Here is a 16,650-nt window from a genome sequence, read left to right as displayed (position 1 = left end):
AGAGGATTGGCGCAGTGCGGGAGAAGTCTTGGAGTCGGGAGTGGGAGGTGCGGATTAGTGCAGAGGTTAGTCGAAAGTCGTTTGCAGAGCGCAGCGGTCGGTTAGGCCGATAGACAGAAATGAGGGTGGAGATGTAGGGGGGTGCTGCACTGTAGAGAGCTTTGCGGGTGAGAACAAGTACTTTGAATTAGATCCTATAGTGAATGGGCAGCCAATGTAAGGACTGGCGAAGAGCGGACGTGTCCAAGTACCGATTAGCCAGATGGACGATCCTGGCCGCTGCATTAAGTATGGACTGGAGAGGGGATAGTCGAGTAACGGGGGGCCTACATTTATGTGGATAGGATCCAGCAATGAGTCACCTTATTGTGGCAGCCGGGTACACATGAATTGGCCAATTTATGCGCTAAGTATTCTAAATTGTAGAGCAGTAATGCAATTCAGATATCATATACTTCATGCTATAGCTATAGCACTACATAGAAATTAAGATTTTTTTATTATTTATTTTTCTTTTTCAAGAAGTCAAAAAAGTGAAAACACCGCAAAGAAAAGGTCAGTGTCCAAATATGAGTATTATACGGTTACGTTTCGACCTAAACCTAGGTCTTTCTCAAACTACACTGTAAGATAAAATACAAAGAAAAAAATTAACACACTGAACAGAGGGAACAAAATAATACACAAAAGGCTGGAGGCATAGTGGACATGAATATATACAAAAAATAGTAAACATTAAAAAATAAACATTTAAAAAAAGGGGGGTAACTGTTGGAAAACCCTATAATTACAAAGTATATAAACATAAATATATACACACATGGCTACAAAAGGATCTGAGCAATAACAAAAAGTATGCAATGTTAGAAAGAAGATGGTCATAGGGAGCATAGCAAACTATTGGCAAAAGAAATCAATTTTAATATGCTTGAAAAAACCGTAAAACGGAGGGATGGTGGAGGTGGACGGCTGACACAGGGAAGTATAGAAAGCATGAAGTACTAACCTCAATAGAAGTGTCAAGATGTAAAGAGAGGAGATTATTTTCAGAGACCCAAAGCAGGGGCGGTGGAAAAAAGGGGGAGAAAAATAATAAGGTAAACAGAAAAGAGGTAAGGGAGGGCGCCGGGGATGCTGCTGTACTAACCTGTGGCATGTGAGCGGTAGGGGTCTGCAGTGCTGGGCATGAAGGCACAGAATGGCGCAGTTTATATATGATAAGTATATAAAATCTTAATTTCTTTGATGACTCTGGTACAATTGATATTCAAATTGAGTGCGACTGTCCATCCATTGATTTTTTACCTGTGGTGTATCCATGCTCAGTCAGCACCTACTCTTACAGCAAGAGTGCGCGTCTTCTTTCTTCTACATAACGCTGTACTCTGTAGTGCTATTTGTTGGCTATGTATGGCAATGGCTAGTCTTAGTTTGCACCTGTACACACCTGTTTTGTGTTACAAAAAGACCATGAAGATTGAAATTTATACAAGGAATCAGTTATTTTATTATTGCATTATTATTATATATGCGCGCACTGCCCTTTTCAGAGGAGGTGAGTGTGCACAAGGCACATCACCGGGAGATGCGGCATGCACACACAGCCCACAAAGAAGGGAACACACTGGGGACCATACTGCGAAGCCTGGGCAGTGCGTATGCCTGCAATTTTCTAAAATTATATATCTTCACCAGAGAAAAATATAAACTGTATGTGTAATGGATAGAAAGAGCTTAAAAGGGAATCTGTCATGCGATCATCTCTGAGAGCAGAGACCCTGATTACAGTGATGTATCACTTACTGAGCTGATTCCTGTCATTTTGATAAAATCACAGTTTTCTCAGCTGCAGATCCACCAGTTTTGGGAAAGCTGAGCCGCCCCGTTACTTACTGGCAGTTTTATGTGTACACTGTGCATAGGCAGAAAGGTGCCAATCAATTGTGGGGGCGTGGTTATACCGAGCTCATGAATATAGAGGACTACCTGAAAGTAGGGTTACTAGTCCTCTAGTGATAATCTCCTGCTGATAAAAGTGACTTGATCAATATTACAGCCTACTGACACATCGCTGGAGTCAGGGTATCTGTCTATACATTATACTGTTCTCAGATTAGGTGGCAAAAAATACTGGTGACAAATTCCCTTGAATTTCTTCTTGCGTTTATATTTTTTTTTATATTTTTTTCAGTCTATTAACTTGAATTTGTAGCTATGAAACAAAAACTGTATGAGAAATTCATGGAAGCATCTAAAGTACAAATAATAAGTATGTGAAGATTATTAGGAAGTAATCTGTGCCCCAGGATTACAGGAAGGTTCTTCATCTATGGATCCAGAAGGATTCCTTGTTCTTCTCACCTTACATTCTTTCTGGGCCCGTAGGGAGTTGCTCTGAGTGTATCACAGAAGAGGTTTCAGGTTTTTTGTGTTGCAGACAGATTTGCTCTCTATTTGGAGCTTTATAATGTCCGGCACTCATGATTAACTAAAAATGTAGAAGAATCATTCTCGGCACTTCCTTTTTCCAGCAAATTTAGTGATGGCTTCTGCAAATATATACATTTTATGGTATCATAGAACAAAAACTTCGACATATGAAACAACTCTGTTTTTGTTTAATGATTTGGCAAGGCAATGAATTGGGTGAAAAAAAATTGCAATTCTGCCATTGATTTTTTTTTATGGCACTCATTGCGCGGTAAGAAATTAAAATAAGACCAGGCAACTTGATTTTTCAGGTCAGTACAATTACAAAAATAAATAAATATATATAATTTTATTGATTGAAAAAAATCACAACTGTTGTGAAAATAAAAAAAAAATCTGAATCGTGTCTCCATTTTCTGTGACGACTGTGTGCGAGTTGGTTTATTTGCATGTGTCCATTTTATTGGTACAATTCAGGGACATATAGGTTTCATCACTTTGTATTGCAGTTTTGGGAGGGGGAATGGTTAGTGAAAAATGCCAGTTTGAGAGATTCCCTTATTTTTCGTGGCAGTTACTATATCGGTTAGTTGTTTTTCGATTTTCAGACATTGGACTCTTGTGACTGTGGAAATACCAAATGTTTTTTTTATTGGAAAAAAAGTAGAAGGCTCGTACTTTGAGGTTTTTAAGAACTTTAATAAAAGTGAATCTGTCATCAAGTTTTTGGTATGTAATCTGAGAGCACCGAGATGTATCAGCAAAGACCCCGATTGCAGCGATATGTCACTTACTGTCGAGTGCTGTCATTTTTATACAATCGCCATTCTCTCTGCTGCAGATCTAGCAGTGCTCAGAATGCTGAGCCCTGTATGAACCCCCGAGCACACCACTGATTGGAAGAATTTTGTGTACACTTACAGAAAGCTGTTAATCAGTGGTGGGGGCTAGGGTTAAGGCCCCTTTACATTTAGCGATGCACCAGCGATCCCGACCACGATACGACCCGGTCAGGATCGCTGGTGCATCGCTAAATGGTCGCTAGTGAGCTGCCACACAGGCAGATCTCACAGCGATGTAGCGATGCTCGGCGGTCGTACTTACCTTTCAGACGAAGCGATGACCGCCGTCTTCCTCCCGCGTCCATAGCTCGCTCGTCGGCGCCAGCAGGAAGCCGACGACGAGAAATGGACGTGGACGATCTCGAGCGATCAGCGATAGCCAGTGGGGGAGCCGGTCAGAGGTAAGTATCACATGTAGCGATATCACTGCTGCGTCACAAAATCGGTGACGCTTTAGCGATATCGCTATGTGTAAAGCCCCCTTTACACTGAGCGGTTGACTAGGAGGAACGAGACACCTAGTCCTGTAGTCATAATCTCCTGCTGATAAAACACTGATTTTATTGAAGCAGCAACACACAGCCTGGTGAGTGACATCACTGGAATCAGGCTCTCAGCTCCCACATCATGCTGCACTCAGATTACATAGCAAAAACCTGATGACAAATTTCACTTAACTTTCACTGATTTGGTTCAGTCTTCCTAGGTGACTTACACCTGTATTGCACTATGTAGCAACAATGCCAATCTCTCATTAACACAGCCAGCAACCGCTGCGTATAGGGTGGGCTCAGCTCCTCAGCCCAATACTGGAACTCTCTCCCATCATAGAACATACTGGTACATCCTGCATCAGGAACCGATTAAAATGGTCATCCAGGATTAGAAAAAGAAAGCTGCTGGTTCCAAAAACAGTGCTACACCTGTCTACAGGATGTGTGTGGTACTGCGGCTCAATTTTAAGATTGAAAGGTATGATGCTGTTTTAGGAAAAACACAGGCCTGATTTCAGAATAGACCGGATATCGGTCTGGATCTTCCTCATCATTTTGACGGAGATATTCTTGGAGTCATCAAATTAGATTTCTAATACCTTCAACTATTGAAAAAGCCTGAAAATAGTGTTGTGTTATTTTAAAGTGATACTATCAGATTACACAATAAGAAACGTCATACATTATTACACTAATCTCTTTGACCAGATGAGGCTGGTGTACTTACATTGAAAATTCACATCAGAATAGCCCACCTCCCACTATAGATTTCTAGTTTTATTGGTAAATGTATTTTTTTTTTCAATCAAAAACAAATTCCTGGATTGTTACAGCACGCGGCACACCTAGATTTTTATAAATGTCATGATAAAACATTTTCATCACTTTTCGTAAACATTAAAAAACAAATATATGATGCCAAGAGAATAACATGTATTCCCGGGGAGATATTTCAGGGCTGATCTTCCAACAAATGAGTCATGGACAGCTTACTTTAGATAGAAGACAATTTTACTTTTGCTTCATTCTTTTCCAAAACCAAAGTGAACTGGAAAACATCGATCATGGGAAGAAGTGAGAAAAGTCTGGTTTGGTTGATTGGATCCAGATTCATATTTATTACTTAATTTGAATTTTCTTGGAATTAGACTCCAACGAAGAAGAGTATAACACGATTTTAGGAAACCTTTACGGAAGATAACCTTTCCATTGTCAGTAATTTGGATACGGTTACTTGGATGGCAGAGCTAGTTTTGCAAAGCATCGTGAAAGGGATAATTTTTGCATTTTTGAACAGTTTACTTGCCATGTACTGACTGCACCGATTGTGCCATGTATCCAAGGCCTACCACTAACAGTGGCTGCGGTCACACAGCTTTGCCTGGATATATAGGAAATTTCAACAATGATAATCACACATAGCCATGTTTAAAACTTTTCACAATTTATTGAACACAACATTGGCAGGTCCAGCAATCAAGAATCGTTCCAAAACAGCATACATTCAAGGGCAAGAAACTCTACTATACACAGATTTCAATACGGATACATTCCCTAACAATCAATTCATGGCCAAAACGGGTTGGAGCAATTTATAGGAGGAAAAAAAAATTGCATCAACACTTACACACCTAATCAATCAATATCTTACACACCTAAGATACTGGGGAAAAATAAAAATATTATCCAAGCTCAATTATCAGCTGAAAGTAGCGCTGTTTAGTGAATATGAGAGGTAGGGATGGGAAGTTAGAGGGGTTTGAGGAGGAGTGGGGGGCCAGGGGAAAAGGAATATACAAAAGTATATGTGACAGCACTGCTTAAAGAAGCCCTCCTCCTCCCACCACCTCCTCTTAATATATAGCAGTCATATTATATAGCATTGTGTACTTACAATTGCTCATTTGTCCTTTCTAACCAGTTAATTCTTCACTCTTCCACGAGGTTTATGACATCACGTGATTAAAAACTGATTAGCTGAATCCTTCCAAGCTCCTATTTAGAAATAGGAGGTCAATTTTCTCTGCACAGGTCATAAGTCACTGCAAAAGTCTATCCCGGGTGAGGGAAGGAGGAGCAGCAGTGTCAGGAGTTGAGGGGATTGAGTCATGCAGGGAAAAGAGATTTCATGTTTCTACATAGAGCAGAGGAAAGAGAAGAATTCACTGGGAGGAAAGGCAAAATGAGCAATTGTAAGTACACATTGATGCATAATATGAGGACTGAAAAAAAAATCTTTGATGGGAGGAGGGCTTTTTTTAACTTCAGAAAAACAAGGAAAAGGCAAAGGACTGTCAGATTTGCAAATCTGTTTACAGACACAAAAGAAGTGTAAAAAAATAAAGTGATGATGTGTACTCACTTGCTCTAAACCCTGTGGTGAAACATAGGACACTCCAGTGGTCAGAAAGCATCAATATCACTTTCTTCAGTCACAAGACCTGATGAATTCCTTACAGTGGTTAGGTGACAAATGAATTCTAGTCACCTGACCTCTACAGCCAATCATATGTCCCAGCAGTCAGGTGACTGAAGAAGGTGGAACCGCCATTGACAACTGCAGCTGCCTTTGCTGAAGTCAAAGGAATTAAAGGGGTGAGTTTACAATATTTTAGTTGTTTTTTAATCCATCCTGTACTTCCAGAATTTTTTTCAGCCTAACAACCTTATTGATCTTTCCATTGGGCAGATCAAATGCATAAAAATCTCATGTATATGCCCACTTTTTTTTTTTATAACTCTGACATTGGTATTTGTAATGTGCTCTATAGTGACATAATTGGTTTTCACTGAACATTGGACCACACAAGCTTTCTCCACTACGTTCTTAGGCGATACTGCGATCTATGTGGTAGTCACTACTCTAGTGGCATGAGGGTGCAGACGTCGACAGCCTGGTTCAGCAGTCCATCCAAGAACTTCTTGACTATTTTGGGGGAGAGAGGGACTGAGTATTTTGAACTTAATGGACCAGTGGTATTATGCTCCCTGGAGCGGCTGTCAGAGATGTCCATCAGTGGTTTACTCCACCTCTCTATACAAAACACTTGCAAGCAAGGTGACCCAAGCGTGAATGTATGCGGAAAAGGGTCAGGAGAGATAGCCGTTGGCCAAACTAGCATTCGACTGGAAGCTAGCTGATATGTAAAGCCACCTTAACACATTGCACTAACCCACTCCATTCACAATCTCATCTATTCAGAGATCCTCTCACTCCATTCCTGAGCTGGTAAATAAATAGGTGCAGAAGAGAGAAGATTTCTATTATTGAACCCACCACTAATGATCTATACACCCCATGGAAACAAAATGGCTGCCTAATTTCTATATTTTATATCTACTGGTTTGCGGTAAATGCATTGCTAAATAAAAGACAGGCTACAAACTGTCTACAGAACTGTATTGGACAGGTAGGCGCACGCAAGATAATGCAGTTTATAAAATGGTTAAAAAAGCTCAACTTTTCATTCTTATTAACTTTATTATCTTATAATGATAGATTATGTATAAAATATAGATATCCTTACAATAGCAAATTCAGTAAAATTAAAAATAAAAGGAAGCACCAAATTATTACACATCAGTGCTGCACATGTTTAAAAAAAAAAAAAAGTAAAATCAACGCTTCCCTCTCACAAATTTTTTGGCTTCCTTTAACAGAGTATTCACATCTTCACTGTCTTGTGACTCCGGCATCCAGTCCGAATCTTCATCGGTGATGTCGAAATCCTCCTCTTCATCATCGTCAATGAAGCTGTCTTCTAAATCGTAATCATTTTCTTCTCCATCGTTGTCACTGTCATCATCCAAAACACTTCTTTTGGCTGGGGAGCAATGAAATTAGTTGTGATCCTTTATACATCTAGGTAATAATTGATGGCAAGGATATAACAACTCAAATTAAACAGACTCTTAAAAAAACAAAACAAAACAAAAAAAAACAACAGACACTATCACCTCATCTGACTTGTCCATTATAATAAATACTTGTATTTGCCATAAAATAACAATTCTGGAGCAGGTTTTCTTTCATTCCTCCTGTTAATTCTTCCTAGAAATGTACGAACAAACTGACAACTGGGAATCTGGAGGCATTTACACTGTCCAATTATCGTAAACGAGCGTTCCAAGTAATGCTCGTTTCAGGATAATCGTGCAGTGTAAAGAAGACTAACATGACAAACGAGTTTAAAGGGAACCTGTCACTAGGAATAAAGCCATTAACCTGCAGATATGGGGTTAATCTGCAGATTAATAGCGTTATTATGCTGCCTGGACGCAGCAAAATGATCTTTATTCTCCTCCCGCCATCATTTGGTGTTCAGTTAAAGGGGCGGGGGTGCTGCTGGGTCAGTCATTGCTCTAAAGGCCCCGTCTCACTAAGCAATCTCGGTAGCGAGATCGCTGCTGAGTCACAACTTTTGTGACGTAACAGCGATCTCACCAGCGAGATTGCTGTGTGTGACAGCGATCAGCGAGCGGCCCCCCTGCCGGTATCGCTGATCGCTGGAAGAAACCTCTGGACATTTCTTTGGTCGCTGGTCTCCCGCTGGCCAGCACGCATCGCTGTGTGTGACAGCGGGAGAACAGCGATCAGGTGTAAAAAAATAATAAAAAAAAATAAAAAATATAGTTATTCTCACCTTCCGACGTCCTGTTCAGCCATCCTGCCTCTCTCCACGCTCCGGTCCCAGTGATACTATTTTCTACAGCGATAGCCAGCGATGCCGGGCACTCGGCGTCGCTGTGCTGATCGCTGGTGAAGCTGTCTGTGTGACAGCTCACCAGCGATCACATAGCGACTTACCAGCGATCCTGACACCTTCATATCGGTGTCGGGATCGCTGGTGAGTCGCTTAGTGAGACGGGGCCTTAAGACTACAGAGTGACTGCTGTAACTGCGCCCCCGGAACCTTACAGACACTCGCTTTGAATTGGGGCTCAGCTGTTAGTCAGGGCCCCCATGACTGAAACCGAAAGCTGGTGGGGAGAATAAAGTTCATTTTCTCCCCGCTGCATTCGGTTGCATGTGGGCTATCCGCATATCTCTGCAGGTTCATACCGCTAATTCTGGTGACAGGTTCTCTAACACTTGGTCGTCGGTTGAGATTATATCTAATTACACTTAAAGAGGTTGTCCACTACTTTTACTTTTTCATTGATGACTAGTGATGAGTGCAAGTGCTTGTAACTCGGGTTTGCCGAGGGTTCTCGGGTATGTACAGAGTATCGCAGGTGCTCGAGTGACATGTTCAATTCCCGCGGCTGCATGCTTCGTTGCATGTTAGACAGCCACAAAACATGGGGGATTGCTTATCAAACACAGGCAATCACTGCATGTTTTGTCCCTGTCTAACAGCCACGAAACATGTGGGTGCGGGGACTCTAACATGTCAATCGAGCACCTGTGATACTTGGTGCATAATCGAGAGAACCCTCGGCAAACCTGAGTAACGAAAATCTTGCACTCATCACTACTGATGACCTCGCCTTAGGCTAGGTCATCAATGTCTGATGGGACAGGGTCCAACACCTGGCACCCCTGCCGATCAGCTGTTATTTGTGTTGGCGGTCGCAGGCCGGATATACTCACTTGCGGAGCTGCTCCATCTTAAAATTGAATATGAGGTGGATGTGTAGTACTCTGCGGCGGCCACTATCAAGAGAACACAAGCTCCGCAAGTATTTACACCTGGCTGCAGCCGATAACAGCTGATCGGCGAGAATGCCGAGTATCTGACCCCAGCTGATCAGATGTTGATGACCTATGGTGGGTCATCAAAGAAAAAGTAGTGGACAACCTATTTAAAAACCATTGTCCTTAGCAGCACATCATTCTGTGAAAATAGGATCTGTGCTGCCGAAAACAATGACAATCTATGTGCACCAAACCATTCTATTACCAATCTGTGCACAGCGGAAGTGCAGGAAATCTGTTTAAAAACGCTATTAAAAGACCGCCGATCAGGAAACATGTAGCTGATAGGCAGCACTTTAAAGCCACAATCACAGCCTAACCATTTCTCTTAAAATGGGTATCATCATCTCAAGCATTTTTGGCAAATCAATAGACTCTTGGACTCGCACCTATCTGAGAACTGTACTCCGTCTTGTGCTGCTGTGAATTGGTCTCGCTGTTTACCTCTATCGAAGTTTAGGAAATAGTTGAGCAAAAGTGCTCAGATATGTTTGAGAAGGAAAATGCACATCTATCAGAAACGTAAGACATCTCCAGTAGATACACCATTAACGTCTCAGATCGATATTTTACACTTTTAAAGCTGATCATACAATAACAGCCATCTCTCCTGACTTCGTGTTCTCTAAGACAGCGGAGCAAGCCGCTGCCAGAATCATCTGACAGTGGCTTATCTGACTTGAGAAGAAAAACAGGAAACTGAATTGCTAATGCCAGATTCCTATTTTCCACCAAAATTGGCTAGAGAACATTGATAATGTATTTTTTTCCCCATTTCTATAGTGCCAACAAATTTTCCAGCACTTTACAAATCAGAGGGGACATGTACGAACTGTATAAGAAATCTGATGTGTGTGGAGGCTCCAAGGCCTTATTAACTCAGTGCACTTCAGTTTTTTTTTTGTTTTTTTTGCAGTAGTTGTACAAAAGAAAACAGCAAAAAACAAAAAACACGACCATAAAATCTTGTTAAGGTCTAAGAAAAGATGCCCCAAAAATTATTTAATAGTTAATACAAATATATTACAAGAATTGATTGGAATAATTCAAGGAAGGGATTATAGCTGAGTAACAATGTGAAAAAAAAGAAACTAAAGAATTAAAGAAAGAAAAAATCAAATAAATTATCAAAGGAGGAATAAAAAGGAAAAAAAAAAAAAAATCAGAAAATTAAATTTTATCATCCAAAACTGAAGATCAATAAACAAAAAATATTAGTGTGATTTTAGATTTTTAAGCTTTGGGCACAGTATTTATCAAAACATTTTAGTATTGGCTATTTGGTACTTTGCATTACATTGATCCCGGTCAGGGTGAAAGACAGGAGCCTGAAATCACCTAAACAATAATCCTGTGCAAATGTAATTTAGCCGAAGAAATGTGGCTAATAACACTGATGGATGGGCCAGATATTTGCATTAATATTTTGCCTCCGAAAATTCCTAGAGAATGTCACTCAAATGTGATTTCTACAGTGTTAACGATTGAACAAATTACAGAGCGGAGTTCAGCCCTGAATGCGGTATGATGCACAGCGAAAGCGGATCACTGCGTTTTTCTAAAAGAAAAAAAAATAATACGTATTGCCCAAAGCAAAAATTTTATTTATTGCTCGATTAAGAATACTGAAAGAATGAGCTTACCAGGAAATCATCACAATTATGAAGGTAAAAAAATAGGGAATTAATTCATGTCGTAAATATTAATGTGATATTATTACTAGATTGTCAGGTGGCATTTGGATTAACTGCTTAGTACTGTTTTGTTGCTTATTAAAATATCAGCACACTTTTACAAGCGAACAATCAGACCCGTATTAATTAAACGGTTATTCTCAAATTCTTTAATTTCAAAGTTGTTGTATAAAAGAAGCACGTTTACAATTTACGGGTTATTAAAAATCCTCTCCGTTCTAAAATGACTTTGCAATATGATTATGCTCATCAGTACAATTATGCAGGCACCAAATACGTCTTGTTTCTTTTCTGTATTATTTAAAAGTGGTGAAAAAAAAATCAAATTTACGCGCATATGCACAGTGCCTTGCAAAAGTATTTGCAAAACAGAAGCCGCGGAGACACCATCACATGTTTCTCAACGCAAGCAGTGACCAGCCAGGTCTTTGCCCGGGAAGGAACAACCACGGGAAGGGCAGTCTCCAATGAAGGAAACCACCTATGCCAAAACATGGTATCCATCCACATACAGCTGTTTCGGGGTATTGCCCCTCATCAGTGTGGAGTAGGAAACTGGCTGGTAGGAGCAATGCCTAGTAAAAAGACTATGAGAAGGAGGATGAATGAACCAACATGTGATGGTGTCTCCGCGGCTTCTGTTTTGCATGTTTTACATATTTCCCATAAGGGATGGGGGCAATGCTCTAGAATCACTGCGTTGAGAAACACGTGATGGTGTCTCCTCAGTGTCGGATGTTGATCTCCATGAGTTCATTCATCCTCCTTTTCATAGTCTTTTTACTAGGCATTGCTCCTACCAGCCAGTTTCCTACTCCACACTGATGAGGGGCAATACCCCGAAACAGCTGTATGTGGATGGATACCATGTTTTGGCACAGGTGGTTTCCTTCATTGGAGACTACCCTTCCCGTGGTTGTTCCTTCCCGGACAAAGACCTGGCTGGTCACTGCTTGCGTTGAGAAACATGTGATGGTGTCTCCGCGGCTTCTGTTTTGCATGTTTTACATATTTCCCATAAGGGATGGGGGCAGTGCTCTAGAATCACTGCGTTGAGAAACACGTGATGGTGTCTCCGCAGTGTCGGATGTTGATCTCCATGAGTTCATTCATCCTCCTTTTCATTGCAAAAGTATTTGGCCCCCTGGAACGTTTCAACCTTTTCCCACATATCATGCTTCAAATATAAAGATACCAAATGTAAATTTTTGGTGAAGAATCAACAAGTGGAACACAATTGTGAAGTTCAACGAAATTTATTGGTTATTTCAAATTTTTGTGGAAATTCAAAAACTGAAAAGTGGGACATGCAATATTATTCAGCCCCTTTACTTTCAATGCAGCAAACTCACTCCAGAGGTTCATGGTGGATCTCTGAATGATTCAATGTTGTCCTAAATGACTAATGATGATAAATATAATCCACCTGTGTGTAATCAAGTCTCCGTATAAATGCATCTGCTCTGTGATAGTCTCAGGGTTCTGTTGGAAGCACAGAGAGCATCATGAAGACCAAGGAACACAACAGGCAGGTCCGTGATACTGTTGTAGAGAAGTTTAAAGCCGGATTTGGATACAAAATGATTTCCAAAACTTTAAACATCCCAAGGAGCACTGTGCAAAAGATCATATTGAAATGGAAGGAGTATCATACCACTGCAAATCTACCAAGAGCCGACCGTCCCGCTAAACTTTCATCTCAAACAAGGAGAAGACTGATCAGAGATGCAGCCAAGAGGCCCATGATCACTCTGTTTGAACTGCAGAGATCTACAGCTGAGGTGGGACAGTCTGTCCATAGGACAACAATCAGTCGTACACTGCACAAACCTGGCCTTTATGGAACAGTGGAAAGAAAGCCATGTCTCAAAGACATCCATAAAAAGTGTCATTTAAAGTTTGCAACAAGCCACCTGGGAGACACACCAAACATGTGGAAGAAGGTGCTCTGGTCAGATGAAACCAAAATCGAACTTTTTGGCAACAATGCCAAATGATATGTTTGGCGTAAAGGCAACACAGCTCATCACCCTGAACACACCATCCCCACTGTCAAACATGGTGGTGGCAGCATCATGGTTTGGGCCTGATTTTCTTCAGCAGGGACAGGGAAGATGGTCATAATTGATGGGATGATGGATGGAGCCAAATACAGGACCATTCTTGAAGAAAACCTGTTGGAGTCTGCAAAAGACCTGAGACTGGGACAGAGATTTGTCTTCCAACAAGAAAATGATTCCAAACATAAAGCAAAATCTGCAATGGAATGGTTCAAAAATAAACATATCCAGATGTTAGAATGGCCAAGTCAAAGTCCAGACTTGAATCCAATCGAGAATCTGTGGAAAGACCTGAAAACTGCTGTTCAAAAGGCGGTACCTCTCTCCCACATCAGTTGGTTTACAGAGCATTACACTGAACTTTCAGCTGCAACTCAAATGGTTATAAAAAATCCAAAATTAATCAAATTACTCAACTTAAGCTTAATAGAGGCACCGTGTGGCTAAGTACTAAAGCTAACTAACTCACTCTAATGTGCACACCTGTGTGTGTGAAGGGGAGGGGATGTACGGGTGCCGTCATGGGATCAGAGAAATACCGTTATCGGTAAGTAACTACAATTTTCTCTTTCCCCCATGACGGCACCACGGAGAGAATTACAAAGATTGTACATCTAGGGAGGGACCACCGCTTCCAGAACCCTTTTCCCAAAGGTGAGATCTGAAGAGGAGGTCAAGTCTAGACGGTAATGTTTGAAAAATGTGGAGGGGGAAGACCAAGTGGCAGCTCTAGATATCTGTTCTATTGAAGCGTCGGCTTTCTCCGCCCAAGATGATGCCAGTGCCCTGGTTGAATGGGCCCTTACGTCCTCCAGGATGGCCGCCCCACAGGAGGAGTAGGATAGGGTGATGGCCTCTCTTATCCATCTCGCCAGTGTGGCCTTTGATGCTTTTTGACCCTTTTGAGGACCCTGAAAACAGACAAACAGAGCCCTATCCTTCCTAAGCTCACTTGTGGTTGTTAAATACTGGACCAGGCATCTTTTTACGTCTAAAGTGTGCCATACCTCCTCTGTTTTGTTTTTGGGATTGGGACAGAAGGAGGGTAGGAAGATTTCCTGGGTCCTATGAAACTGTGAGGACACCTTGGGAAGATATGCTGGGTCGGTTCTAAGAACTACCCTATCATCCAGAACTTGCGTGAAGGGTGAGTAGGCAGACAAAGCTTGTATATCACTAATGCGGCGGGCGGAAGTTAAGGTTACGAGGAGGCAGGTCTTAAGGGATAATATTTTTAAGGGAGCCTCCGCCAGGGGTTCGAAGGGAGACTTGGTTAGTACGTTCAATACTAGGTTTAGATCCCAAGGGGGGGTGGTACGTAGGGGGATCGGCCTAGATCTACTTGCGGCCCTCATGAACCTCCTAACCGACCGATTCCCGGCTAAGTCATGATTATACAAAGCCCCTAAGGCCGCCACCTGTACTTTCAGGGTGCTTGTAGCTAGTCCCTTTTCCAACCCCTTCTGTAGGAATTACAGAATTTTTCCTAATGGGATCTCCCCCGTTGGGTCAGAATCTGATATTGATATGAATTTTTTCTATACTTTCCCATATGCCATAGTGGTTACTGGTTTTCTACTTTGCAGTAACGTGGTTACCAAGTTTGATGAGAAGCCCCTATTGCTTAGGAGTTCCCTCTCAAAAGCCAAGCTGTCATGTGTAGGTTTTTTATGTGTGGGTGATACACTGGTCCCTGGGATAGCAGGACTGGAGATTCTGGCAGAACCCAGGGGAACCATATTCTCCGGGGCCAGAAGGGTGCTATTACTACTACCATCGCTTTGTCCCCCCGTATTTTCCTCAGTACTAAGGGAATAAGAGATATTGGAGGGAAAGCGTAAGCCAGATGGTAATCCCAGGGAATCGTGAAGGCATCTAGAGCTACTGGCCCCCCCCCGGGGATCTATTGAGCAGAAGGCTTCCAATTTCCGGTTCTGACTGTTTGCAAATATGTCTATTTCTGGCCGGCCCCAGAGGTTCACAATCTGGTTGAAGACCGACTGGCTTAGTTCCCACTCCCCCTGCTTTAGGCGTGTGCTGCTCAAGAAGTCTGCTGTTCGGTTTATGTGGAGGGCTGTCAGGGATTCCAGATTGTGTTCCACTAGGTGAAAGATGGATTTTGTTACTTCCATCAGTGCTCGAGATCTGGTGCCTCCCTGGTGGTTTAGATATGCTACCACTACTTGGTTGTCTGAAAAGACCCTTCTGTGTTGGGAGCGAAGTGAGTCTAGAAAATGAACGAGAGCTAGCTTCACTGCCAGCAGCTTTCATGTTTGAGGAAGCTGACTGTCTTTCTTGAGCCCAGGGCCCTAGCGCTATCTGGCTGCCTAGGTGTGCACCCCACCCCCAGGGGTTTGCATCTGTAGTTAAGATCTTAGCCGCTGGTAATGCCCAAGAGACCCCCTTGGTTAGATTGGCTGGGTCTGTCCACCACGCTAAGGAGTGTATTGTGCTTGGTGAGATATTTAACCGCCTGTCTAAATTCTCGTGTATCAATACAAAAATGGTGGGGGGAACAAGAGGCGCAATAGTGCCCTATCACTAGTGACACTAGAAGTATGAGCGGTATAATACAGTTCCACTCACCTATTCCAGTTGTGTAACCCACAACTGGCTTGAGAGCATATCACAGAATCAGCTGCTGCAGGACCTCCACCAACCACTCGCACGTGGAAAAACCTTCAGAAAGTTGTGGGAAGCAGGGTGTGTTGCAGTCCGCGCTGCCGAGATTCACAAATCACCTGGGATGCAAGATGTTGTAGCAGTGTACTCCTTTATTTCCTCCTACGCGTTTCGGCGCCCTTCCTGGCACCTTCCTCAGGGATATTACATCAGCCATAGGAGCAGGGAATTTATAGCCCCTTACATTAGCAATTATGGGTGTGTTCTGTTTACATGTGATGTCATAATGGTCATCACTGGGGGAGGGGCCAACATTTTTGGCGGAATTTCACATAAATAGCATGATAAAACAAGAAAATGGTCCAAAACACTTGCTAAAATGTACATAAAAATCTTACAAACATAATGATGTAAAAATTTCCATAAAAAATGCAGCAGAAACATTGCTAAAATATCCAGACTATCACTGCAGAAAAAATGCTTTATAAACCCATTGTCACCCGACTTTCAGGGTAGTAGAACCCATGTATTTGCTGGTTTCAGTGTTTTCTCTTGTGACTAATGTTGAGCGCCACCATCTCACTGGTATCAGCGCCAGTACCAGTACCACTAATAATCTGGTTTATATTTTATGAAGTTTATTTTAATAGCAGTACCACTCTTTGCTCCCCTCCTAAAACAAAAATAAAGAAGAATGTTTGTTACAATAATAATAATATTTTTGACATATTTCTTTGATAATTTTTCATAACAATTCTTTTATAACAACCATAGGACCATATATTTAACAGGATAGTGTCATGAAAAAGC

The 16,650-nt window shown here is 41.8% G+C and overlaps 1 protein-coding gene across 1 annotated transcript in view; it reads right to left on the bottom strand.

Moving 5' to 3' along the window:
• Positions 1–5,193: 5,193 nt before the first annotated feature.
• APLF (aprataxin and PNKP like factor) overlaps positions 5,194–16,650 on the bottom strand; it is a 182,882-nt gene continuing 171,425 nt past the window's right edge. The window contains exon 11 of the mRNA XM_073553796.1: positions 5,194–7,590. Coding sequence (XP_073409897.1) covers positions 7,385–7,590 — 206 coding nt within the window. The 3' untranslated portion in view covers positions 5,194–7,384. The remainder of the gene's footprint in view (positions 7,591–16,650) is intronic.

The sequence above is a fragment of the Dendrobates tinctorius genome, unplaced genomic scaffold, assembly GCF_039654945.1.
Source record: "Dendrobates tinctorius isolate UK_male_01 unplaced genomic scaffold, ASM3965494v1 ptg000203l, whole genome shotgun sequence".
NCBI classification, from domain to species: domain Eukaryota; kingdom Metazoa; phylum Chordata; class Amphibia; order Anura; family Dendrobatidae; genus Dendrobates; species Dendrobates tinctorius.
The sequence above is the reverse complement of the archived record's forward strand: the minus strand, read 5'-3'. Positions and strand labels throughout refer to the sequence as shown.